The sequence below is a fragment of the Symphalangus syndactylus genome, chromosome 16 (assembly GCF_028878055.3).
Source record: "Symphalangus syndactylus isolate Jambi chromosome 16, NHGRI_mSymSyn1-v2.1_pri, whole genome shotgun sequence".
In the NCBI taxonomy this organism is placed as follows: Eukaryota; Metazoa; Chordata; class Mammalia; order Primates; family Hylobatidae; genus Symphalangus; species Symphalangus syndactylus.
This window is the reverse complement of record NC_072438.2, coordinates 49735247-49748077: the sequence shown is the minus strand read 5'-3', so window position 1 is coordinate 49748077 and position 12831 is coordinate 49735247. Positions and strand designations below refer to the sequence as shown.

Genomic DNA, 12831 nt, shown 5'->3' with positions numbered 1-12831 from the left:
TCTTATCTCTATTGAGTAAGTAACTAGGAGTAAACTGGTGTTTGATGTATATTTACCTCATCAGAGGTTTTCCCAAGTGGTCATACCATTTAACATTCCCATTAGCAATGTAGGAGAGTTCTAGTTACTCCACCTCCACACCATCACTTAGTATTTTCAATCTTTTTAAACAAATTTTAGTCATTCTAAATATTGTGCAGTAATATAACATTGTGGTTTTAATCTGCATTTCTCTAATGACTAATGATGTCATATTTTACTAAATGTTTTTGGCCAGCCATAGCCTCTTTTGCAGGCACTCGTGACTCATTTCTTCATTAGATTGTCTTTAGGGTGTCTTTTTATTTTTGATTTTTCAGAGTTCTTCACATATTCTACATATTTTGGTCCTTTGGCAGACATTTAGGTTGTGAATATTTTCTCCCTGTTATGGCTTCCCTTTTCATTTTCTTACATGTCTTTTGTGAGAACATTTCAATCTTAAAGTCCAATTTATGTTTAGGTGTTTTTGACTTACTTGCCCAAAACATCTTCACCTATCCCAAGATTATAAAACTATTGTCTTGATTTAGCTTCAACATTTAGATCAGGGTTTCTAAGTCTTGGCACTATTGACATTTTGGATTAAATAATCCTTTTTTGAGGCAAAGGGTTATACTGTGTTTTGTAGAATTTGTATCAGTACCCCGACCTCTACCTACTAGGTGCCAGGAGCAGCAGTGGTAGCAGTGTAGTAGTAGTCATTGTCATAGTCATTTTTTCCACAGGGAAATCTAGTTCCAGCACTATTGTGAAAAGACTTTCCCTTCTCCATTGCCTTAAATTGGCATCTTTCTTGAAAATCAGTTGATCTTAATGTGTGTGTCTATTTCTATATTTTCTAATCTAATCTATTGATCTATTTGTCTCTCATTCTTTTACTCTACTTGTTCAAAAATATCTAGGTTATTTGCATTTTTATATAAATTTAGATTTATTCATCAAATTCTACTAAGAATCTGGTGAGGTTTTAATTGAGATTGCATTGCAAATATACAGACCTTTAAAATGTGAAGTCTTTCATTCCATAAACATTATATATTTCTCCATGTATTAGGGTCTCCTATAATTTGTCAGCAAAATCTGCATTTTAGTTTTTGATGTTGAAGTCTTACACATCTTTGGAAAAATGTATTCCATTTATTTTGTTTTCCGATAGTGCTTTAAATTGGACATTCAATATCCAGTTGGATATTAAATTGGAAATTTTATATTTAATCGTGTGTTTCTTATATATTGCATTTCAAATTTTATATAATGTCCTTGAATCCAATAATTTTGCTAATTTCAGTTTTTAGTTCAGTAGCTTATAAATTTTTTTAGATTTTTCTACATCCCAATCACGTTGTATACAGTGAGCTTTATTTTTCCCAATTTTTATGACTTTTTTGCTTGCTTTATTTGTCTAGCTAGGACCTCCATCACAATATTGAATAGACGTGATGAAAATGAATAATCATTCACTGTTTCTGATCTTAGGGAGAAGGCATCCAATATTTTACCATTATGTATGATATTAGTTCTAACGTTTCATATTCAAGGAGTTCCTTTCTATACCCAATTTGCATGTTGAGTTTTGTTCTAGCATTTAGTCAAATACTAAAAGATACCATAACACCATGGAGGTTTGGTTTCAGGAATTCTACAGGCAGCAGCTGATCTCTCTGCTCAACTTTCTGGCCTCTTGGCTATAACTGTCCTCTGCCTGTGTAGGTTAGGAATCAGCCCAGGATTTTGGTGAAATTAATGAGCAGATGTTGGGGCTCCCTTGTGTTTGGTCCCCTCATTTCTTGGAAATCTCCCCTCACTTCCAGACACTCTGGCAGCTCCAGATTCCAACCTCTATCTTTTTCACCCAGTAAGACTACAGTTTCTTTATGAGGCATATTCTATGAAAACTGGAAAGTACCTGCAGAGGAAACGCTGGATAAATGTGAGGTTCATTGTGTTTCCGATCTTTCAGTGAATGAATCCTCTCCTGTGTCTTTTTGTTTGGGGTTGTTTTCTAGTACCTTCAACAATTGTGTTTGTTTTTTATTATTTTGTTCAGTGTATATGCGTTATTAGCAGGAGGCTTATTCTGCTATAAACTGCTCCACTATTATGAGACGACCACTCCTATATTGGATTTCTTACAGTTCTTCAACTACACACCTTTCCTCTGACCTCGGGTCACCACATATGCTGTTTCTCTACCTGAAGCACTATCCCCTTGCTTCTTGACTAACTAGTTTCCAACTTCCCTCGTGTCTCAGTTAAAGTATCAGTTGCTCAGCAAAGTCTTTCTAATCATTTTCTACCTCATGTAGGTTGGTCCTCCTGTGATACTTTCCCACAGCACGTTGTACTCCTTTTGTAGTTTTTTTTTTCTTTTTTTTTTTTTTTTTTTGAGACAGAGTCTCACTCTGTCACCCAGGCTGGAGTGCAGTGGTGTGATCTTGACTCACTGCAGCCTCTGCCTCCCAGGTTCAACCGATTCTCCTGCCTCAGCCTCCCGAGTAGTTGAGACTACAGGCGCTGCCACCATGCCCGACTAATTTTTTGTATTTTTAGTGGAGACGGGGTTTCACCGTGTTAGCCAGAATGGTCTTGATATCCTGACCTCATGATCCACCCCCCTCGGCCTCCCAAAGTGCTGGGATTACAGGCGTGAGCCACCGCGCCCTGCCCTTTTGTATTATTATAGGACTCATCTGCTCATATTTATTTGTTGAATACTCCTTACTTCTTAAAGTGTAAGCTCCATGAAAGCAGAAACCATCCCTCACACTGGGCCTAGCTAATTAAAAAGTACTCTGTAAATATTTGTTGCTTTTCAGAAAACCAAGGAGCAAAATATTTTGATTACCTTATCACAAATACTGTGAAGGCAATTTCTAAAAATCATTGATAAGCAAATCCATCCCAGTACAGACATGTATGTAGGTAGTCATCAGCCAATAATTACAGGAAATTTTCATTTTTTGCACATTCTTACCTAGAATGTGTTCAAACGGTAGAGTGCTCTGGTGTCCCGCTAAGAGGACAATAAAGAGCCACCTTTTTGAATGGCTTTCAAGTGACAATGGCAAAAGCAATTCTATGTAACAAACCTTCACATGTACCCCCAAAGATAAAATAAATAATGTCCAGATAAGTCTTCTGGTAGCTTTTGTATCAACACCAAGAAATCCACCTGATAATATTATGGTTTATCATTAAGATCATCAGCTTTGAGACTATTCTGCAGCTTAAAAAAAAAAAACTATTCTACAGCTTAAAAAAAATTACTGCCTAAGTATAAATGTGATCATATTTTTTCCACTATCCAGAGCTCTCTTCTTCCTTGTAGAACTCCTAGGAATATGTTATGCTTCTAGGTAGTTGCATTAACTCATCCTAGTCAATAGGGTGATATTGCAATAGGCACCATTATCTAGATTTTGTTATTTTCTTTAGGCGAGCAAACACATTTAGGGAATCAGACTTTGGATATCTTGGAATGGTTTGGGGTACTCCATTAATTCCAATTAGAAACCAGGGTCTAGCACAGGGCTTGGCACATAGTAGTTGTTAAATAAACATTTATTTAATACATCACTGAAAATGATTGCAGCAAAAATTCACCACAAAGACAATTATAATAAACAAAGTTTATTGATTAATCCATAAACATAACCATTTAAAAAATATATATATAAACCAAAGTATTGCATCTGGTTAATAAAATGTGGCTTTCCCTGGGTAGAAGCTCCAATTAACCAGCACAGTTCTTACAACGCTGAAGACCATTTTCATTGCAAGCCGTACACTTCAGGGCTTTGAAAGAGTCTGTGAAGCAGTTTCGAAACACGGACATCTTGCTCCCATGGCACACGGAGCATGGAAGAAAGCCAAAGCCTCCACAAGAGGGACACTCATGTGGATGCTTCACTCTCTGTATAAGGTGGCAGGAGAACAAGAGAAAACAGAGGATGCGTTAGCATGAACAACTCAATCAGCCTCCCGGTCTTTCTGAACTGTGAGTGGTCATAAAACAATATTGGCATAATATGGCTATGCACTTGAATTCACCTACCATTAATACACATTATACCCAGGAAAGTAATTAGTTGAAATTCTCCTTCATTCCCCAGCGGATGGCCATCTATACCACAGGCTTGGTTTGTAAAGTGGATAAATTTTAGGTTGAAGGACACATAACTTCAAGAAATCCACCATATGAAAACATCTATCTACAAACCAAATAATTCAGGAGCTGGCTTTTTGTATTAAGGGAGAATACTTTAACTTTCCCATTAGTATCATTTAACAGTTTCATGTCTTTGTTTATAGAATAGCATATTAATAGCAAGTCTGGAAAATCAGAAAGCTAAAAGCTGAAGTGTGCAGGAGCCACTATAAAGAGAAGATTACTAATTATATTGTAAATTTAGAATAATACTTCTTTTTTCAAAGCACTTTCAAATGCATTTTTGTATAGAATCTTCACCCACACTAACCAGCACACATACAGACACCTTTTTCAGTAAAGACTTAATTCGAGCATCATTATCCTCATTTTATTTCTAAGAAAACAAGCACAGAAATCTTGAGACATTTCTGTAAATCTATTTAGCTTCCCACAGTAGCTATCAACCTTTCCATCTCAAGCAAAGGTAAAGTATCTCTGATAATAGAATGAAAATAGCCAGATAGTGTGTTGAGAGTAATACTTTTAAAATCATTTACACGCATTTCTGTTTGCTTTTCTGAGCATATAACCTTTACTGGTGTCCTCTAGTGGCATCCATCAGTTTAGGGGAGATTAGGTGCCATTACAGAATGAATACAAAGAGAAAATAAGTAAATCGATACTAAGCTTCCGACTTGCAAAAAAGGAATTTGCAGCAGTGTTTGAAACTCTGGCTTTGTGAAGGGAATAATTGCTAAAATAAGCTCAGGAAATGTGGATACACACACACACACAAACACATACAAACACATACTCAGACAAACATGCTTAACACGTTGACACATACATATAGCTTTTCTCCAAAGATTTATAATTTATAATTAAAGCCTCAAAAATATTCAACTTAAAAGTAACCTGATAAACTGAGTTTAACCCATGATTGCTCCAGCACATATAACTATGAGAATTTTTCTCGAGTCAATAATATAATTCTCTCATAATTAGTAACCTGTAGGATGTACTTTGGTATTCAAACATTAGGATCTAACTGATATTTAGAAAACATCAGTCTAATATTGATATTTTAAGGCAATATAAATGGGCATTTTCTGTATATAGCAGGATTCACTTGCAATTATAGTTTGACTATACTATTATATCAAGATGGCTAAACTCATATAATATCTCATTTCTAATGGCACCAAATCACAGAAAGTAGTTGTTGTCAATCTGAATAATACAATTAATTTTGTCAAGACTGTAGAGATTTAAAGCTCTTCCAAAAAGATAGACTGAATATGTACAGGAATTTGGTCACTTTGTTGATGGATTTTTGCCATTTCTTCGTGCAAGAATTGACTTAAAAAAAGGATGCACTGCACTTAAATTTTGCATAATATTAAAATAGAAAAAAGAAAAACTTTGAGTAAAAGCAAACCCAGTGATGGAAAAACAGTGTACTTTAAAAGCTAAATATGAGAAAACTCCTAAGTAATGGAGTTCTTAACAATACTAGAAAGAATATAATGTAGATAGATCCTTGTCATTCACTATTTCTATGACGGGAGATTACGCTAAAAATATTTAATGACTTGTACAACAAGTGCACCAAGTCAGAATAAATGCTAGGCTGGCCAAGGTCCTACAGTAAGGACCTGCAGGGACCCTGAGTCCAGCCCTTTCCTCATTACTGCTAGACTGTGAATAGATATGAGTTCCTAATAAAGTAGAGTTGTCAGATATTGCAAATAAAAATACAGGATGCACAGTTAAATTTGAATTTCAGATAGACTACAAATAATTTTTGTTTAAGTATGTACTAAATATTGTATGAGATATACTTAAGCTGAAAAATTATTTATAATTCATCTGATATTTAAATGTAAGTGGGCATCCTGCATTTTATCTGGCAAAATTTATAGGTTGGAGTTGACAGAGAAGAAAAGAGATATTAATGCATCTTGGGCAATGGCTATTTACCAACCATATAAATTATTTCAATATCTCTTTTTTTTTTTTTTGAGACGGAATCTCACACTGTTGCCCAGGCTGGAGTGCAGTGGTGCGACCTCAGCAGCTCACTGCAACCTCCTCCTCCTGGGTTCCAGTGATTCTCCTGCCTCAGCCTCCCAAGTAGCTGGGATAACAGGTGCATGTCACCACGCGTGGCTAATTTTTGTATTTTTAGTAGAGACGGGGTTTCACCATGTTGGTCAGGCTGGTCACAAACTCCTAACTCAAGTGATCCACCCGCCTCAGCCTCCCAAAGTGCTGGGATTACAGGCATAAGCCACCACAGCTGGCCCAATTATTTCAATATCTTCATGAGTAAAACATATTTCAATATTTTCAATAACCACGACTGCTGTACCAGTGCACACTAGGTGAATATCAACTCCTGCTATGACACAAGACACTTGTGAATGACCATATTCTTGAATAGCCATATATGGTTTTCTCATGAAATATATTTGTGACTACAAGCAAAGAACAACAAAGCTGGAATGAAATGTTGGTGCTATGCAGCTTTCTGAGCTCATTGTCTACGTGTGGCACTTCAGACATCAGGCTCTGAGCACACAAAATTCAAAATAGTAACTCAACACAATTAAAAATTATTTTACATAATGGGCCTACAACATGACTTACAAATATTACTTTCAAAGGCTAAAATATCAAATGTTAAATTCACTAATACCAAGAGTCTACTGTTTCTTCATAATTTATCCCCTTGTCAGAACAAATAAATTTCCTAAAATAAACTTAATATATAAACACAAAAGCTACAATTTTATTTCTAAAAATAATCACAAATACAACAAGGCCATTCTAAAATAGGATCCTCAGAGTCTGTGCAATTCTGTGATTAGATCTCTCTTTCATTCAAAGGATTGTTGAGAGGATTCAATGAACTAATTCATGGGAAGTGAATAGAACATTGCCTGACACATAGTAGGCACTCAATACAGTTAGTCATTATTAGCCATTATTTTATTAATAAATTCCCATTGAAAGGGTTTTTATTAACTACTACCTCAAGCTAAACTGCTTGTGGTCACATTACACAACCATTTTCTACACTTCTAAGAGTCATTCAATTTAAGCACTTGTTCCATACTTTGCCTTCTGGTTTAAGGTTTGGCCACTATAAGAAAGGGAGAGTAAATGTGTTTCAATTCATGTGCTATTTCTATTGTCTTGGAGAAGAGTGCTGGAAAGATTCTCAGGCTACTTCCATTCTCAGGAAAAATTAGCTATTTCAGCCATAAATGTAGGAGAGGAAAGGGATGGCTTACATCTTGTGTGGAGTCTTTGCCCCCTTTTCACACCAACCTGATGTGATTGACACCACCATTTTACAAATGAGGAAACACAGCCTCTAAGTTGGTTTTTAAAAAGTAATTATCAAGTTATAACTAGAAAGTGGAATATTGAAGAGGTCTCTTTATGAGCAAAATCCATGGTCTTCCCTCTATGATAGTAGTTTTCAATGTTTATTTGCATCCATTTTTTCCCAAATTATCTAAACATGAGATCCCCAAACGTAAAGCAGTTGAAAGGATAAATGCTATGACTAAAGCCAAAGTGGTGGTGAGGTGGGTGGGTCTTGAGGCAACCCACTAAAGCTCCCCAGTGACCCCTCAGCACCCAGGAATCTCATTCCTGCTACATCTTCCAGCACAATTTATGCTATTTGTTATTCTAATAAGAATAAATAATTGAGTCATGCCTAGCCATGTCTTTCAAAGAGCACTTTGTTATACTGGAAGTCTGGTCCTAATTTAGAGGGTTCTGTACAAAGAAAACCCAGTTGGGTTATATTAGATGCTCTTATATTAGTGTTGCTCTGAAGTCTAACCCTTCTGTAGACAGTTTTGCCCACAGATCAAGATGGAAAAAGAGCTAGGAATTTCCCAAAGAACATGGACAAAGTTTTGAGTTGGAGGAAGAAAGAATAACTGAAGTTAATGAAACAGACGTCTACTTTACTAATAGTATTACTAATTATTAGTAACATTACTAACTAGTAACAAAACAGGCGTCATTACTATTAGTAACTATTAGTAACAAAACTGACTTCCACTTTTTTTTTTTTTTGAGACGTAGTCTGGCTCTGTTTCCCAGGCTGGAGTGCAGTGGCGCGATCTCGGCTCACTGCAAGCTCCGCCTCCCGGGTTCACGCCATTCTCCTGCCTCAGCCTCCCGAGTAACTGGAACTACAGGCGCCTGCCACCATGCCCGGCTAATTTTTTGTATTTTTAGTAGAGACGGGGTTTCACCGGGTTAGCCAGGATGGTCTCGATCTCTTGCCCTGGTGATCCACCCGCCTCGGCCTCCCAAAGTGCTGGGTTTACAGGCGTGAGCCATCACTCTGGGCCCTGACTTCCACTTTCAATGAAGAGATTGACTGCTGTGGAAACGTTGACCTGCAAGCAATTAAGAATCCAGGCAGACTTGGTTGAGAATAGCACACAGAGTACTGAATCTACAGACGTGTCTCCTCTCCTCTGAATAGTGGTTTGGGTTGAAACAAGTCCCTTTGGGGTGGAATTCAACAAAAAAAGAATGAGAAATCACCCTCCACTTTACCTCTTTCTGTTCATTTATTCCTGTGAGTGAGTTTTAAAAGATAGATACTCAGTGAGTGAGACCTTTTACTTATTCATTCCATTCCACAAATATATATTGAGTATTCACTAGCCAGGCACTGTATAAGGCAATGGGAATACAGCAGTGAAACAGACACTTCTCTGTTTTCCTAATAGTACATCTCAGCCTCACCCTTGAGTCTTGGATAGGTCTGCTCCATATTGCAGTCATCTCAACTAAAGCACACAAAATGTATTGTGTCTCTAACAAAGGACAAAAACAACAAATGACAAAGATAATGGCAGAGTTTATGAATGATTGTGAAATAGACTTCCTTTATAGCAAAGGAAATTTGAAACTCAAATATCAAGATGTAAGTTTACCCCCAGTTATGCAATATAGAAACAGGATGCTAAGATCAAGAGTCTTCATGTCTTCTTCAAGATCAGGAAATGAAGCTCTTATTATTTTTAACCTCAGATCATCAAATCCTATTCCAATAGAGCTTGAAAGTCCCTTAAGTATCCTACCAAAGAGGAAGCAACTTATTTGAGCCTCTGTGACAATACACTTCATTATCCAGATTGTCTATGAAGCAGTATTACCCATAAAACAAATTGTCAGAGTACATTATAATCATCTCTGGATGATTCATCTTGGTCTATGTATTTTGTTTTAAACTAGATTCAAAAATTTAATTCAGCAAACGCTTAAATGCCTACTAAACACCCCTCTGCCTGACCAAGCTGCTAAAAAAATAAATAGAATCTTTTCTGATCATCAGTGTTTCCAGCATCCTTAATTTGCAGAGTTGAGAAAGAAGCCACTGAACAAAATGCAGACACAGGGGAAATTTGTAGCTCATAATTCTAAATGTATAAGCCTGGATATAGGGACCTGATTCTTAAACCAGATGGGATGGACTGCCATAAACCCACTTAAATAGATGTTTTTATTTCAGAAAGAAGCAGATGACATGGCCTGATTCCCCAGGTGAGCAGGTAGGTGGTGTCTGTGGCTGTAGTCTCAGAACAGGCTGTGGCCACCCCCTTTCCCCTAGGAAGGACCATCATACAGAGCTAAACTTCTCCAGGGAACCTCAGGACAGTCTCTGACAGCTCCAATGCCTTGCACAGACAGTCTGTGCCATTTTTGACATCATAAGTGTGTAGCTGGGAATCTTTGCTCGGTTCTTCATGAACAAATAAGTGGTTACCAGCCCTCAGGGGAGAATCAGATTAAGTAATTGTTATAAGCTTTACCAAAAAAGAAAAAAAAAAAGGACAGAAAATGGACACTAGGTTGGTAATCTCAGTACAAATGGCAACAAAACTATTTACTCATATCTTCAAAAAAATAACAAGGCAAAGCTTACTTGGAGCTTCTCTGCCATCTGTGATCTTTCAGTGTCTGCCAGAACCAGTGGTATGGTAATATATCTCAGCACTCCCCTGGCTCTCCCTGCATGGACACCAGCAGGATTAGCTATCCATCTTGGTTATTGTTTTGTGAGGACTCTCTAGACACTTCATTGCTTCTCATTTTTAGCCTATTTATTAACATAAATAAATATCATGTACCAAAAAGATGGTGGTTTCATTCATCCTTTCAGCCACACATTTTTTTATATAAAATAAAAATTTTCTCTTTCTTTTCGTCTCTTAAATGCTTTGCCTCCTCCAAAAAAGCTTTGGATGAAAGAGAAGTCATTTATTTACTCCCTCGGTAAATATTTATGTGTGCCTGGGATATGCCAACGCCTGTTCTAGGCACTAGAGGTAAATAATAAAAGTAAATGAACGTCTGTGTTCACATGGAGCTCACATCTTAGTGGGAGGATTACCTGCAAACTGTAATTTCAGAGACACAGTCCCCGTTGGTACAACCAGCTCTACTGAAACCAGATCTCCATAGCAGCTATCATCACATGTGTCACTAGCTTCTGCTGCCTTTACCCAGCTCCTCACGTTTGAGGCCACTAATAATCTTCATCAACAAATCAGATTGACTCAGCTTCCCCAGCAATTTTCAGTTGGGTGGGATATATGATAAGATTCTTGGTGCAGGAAAAATTTGAAATTATTTTCTGACTCCATTTCTGATGGCCCAACCACAGCTGCTAAGCCTCTCTCTTCAGCATCACTTGAAATAACTGCTAGAAACTGAAACGTGAATTATGAGGACCAGGAGCAGTCATAGACTACCATGTAGCAACCCAAGTAACAGCAAACTAGAACTTGCCAGATCTGTCTAGTGTTAGAGCCCTGTGTCAAAACCCCGCCTATTCCCTGGACCTAGTATCTTTACTAGCTTACCTCCTAGGAAACTACTAACCCAGGTTTTGTGTCCTGCCACAATATAGTCAGATTTCCTAGATACCTACATGCCACTTAATATGAGAGTCATGGCAGCATAGGTTCATAGTTAATTAACATCAGGGGTTTGGAGTCAGACTGATTAGAAACATAAATCAAATACTGACTAACTAAACACTCTTGAGCAAGTGATTTTGTCTTTCTGTACCTCCATTCCCTTGCCAGTAAAATGGGAATAATAAGAGAACTCATTTAGCAGAGTTGTGAGCTTTCAATGATTTAATACGTATAAAATGCCAGGAATATATCTTGCTATATAGTAAGGACTGAAATGTTTCCTGCATCATGAAAATTTAACTCCTACTCTACTGTCAAAAGCCAACCAGAAAAGTGGGATGGGTTTGGATCTGTATTTTGTATCCCTTATCCTCTTTGCGTGGCTCTCCCAGTGCTTCATTTCACCTGGTCTCTATACTTCCTCTTAAACTCCAGCTACCTCTCAGGCAGAGTTCTGGGTTTTCTTGATTGACTACAAATTCTCCACCAATTTCACTATATGCCCAAAGCAGCCGAACATAGTGATGGCACCGCAGAGTTCCTATAACAGTAGAAAGCCAATGCCATACCATTATTTTGAACATTAAAAATAACTTAAAATATTTGTGCCTTATTTATGTCATCTGTAGAATGGAGACAGATTTAATGAAGAGAAAAACATCTTCTTTTCCAGTTTTTGAGCTGATGGCGAGAGAGAGATTATCTACCGCGGTACTGTTGATCAAGTTGTAGAATTGAAGAATTATAGACTCAATGGAATAAAAGTTCAGAATAGCTAAATCAGTCATCAATCTGTACAAAGAAAAGCAATGAAGGATATTCATCCTGTAAGATCCTACAAGATGCTCTTAAACCATAGAATTAAAATAGTATGATATTGATGCAACAAGAAGTAAATAGATCAATGATACTGCATAATACAATTTAAATAAGTTTAAAATGTGCACAGAGAATAATACACATAAACCAAATTATTTAAATAAAAAGATATATAATAATGTAAGTTAATGACTTCACAGGATTGGGGTAGTATATGAGAACAGAAAGAAAGAAATAGATTCATTCATACAGCTTTTTTAGATAAGAGGAGTTTTAAGAGGAGCAAGTACACACCCCGATTTAATAGATAAAGAAATCAAGATACTGACAGGTGAAAAGTTATGCCCAAAGTCACACAGCCAGAAGCAGAGCTGAGGAAGGAGCTAAAAATGCTCTGATTTCCAAGTCATAATACTTCAGAAATTATAGATTATGGGAAAAAGGAAATTTAAAACATTTTACAAAAACAAGTTTACTCTCTGTATATATTGCATGGCTTTTGAATTTAGAATCAGACCATAGTAAATTATTTTGCTAAAGCCCAAGCATTCTCCTCCTTTATAAGCACTAGCACTATATTTCTGGCCATCATCCTCATTGAACCACAATGTCCAAACACACTCTATTGTTTGTATTACGACACAAACTGATAAAAAACGATTTCGAGTTATTGCTATAGGTCTGCAGTACATTGAGAGGACATTGTTGTCTCCCTTAGCAAAGTACCTGTAAACAGTAGATACTTAATAAATGTTTGTTGAATGAATGAATCCATTGTTTTCCTTCTGGGAAAGATCACAATATGAATAAAACATGAATCGTTCAATCAAGGAGCATCTAATTCATTTGGGACATGAG

General features: G+C 36.8%; 1 protein-coding gene across 1 annotated transcript in view; it reads right to left on the bottom strand.

Annotated features, from left to right (window-relative positions):
- Positions 1-3656: 3656 nt before the first annotated feature.
- The window catches only part of GRXCR1 (glutaredoxin and cysteine rich domain containing 1), a 149807-nt gene continuing 140632 nt past the window's right edge, over positions 3657-12831 (bottom strand). The window contains exon 4 of the mRNA XM_055246263.1: positions 3657-3955. Coding sequence (XP_055102238.1) covers positions 3776-3955 — 180 coding nt within the window. The 3' untranslated portion in view covers positions 3657-3775. The remainder of the gene's footprint in view (positions 3956-12831) is intronic.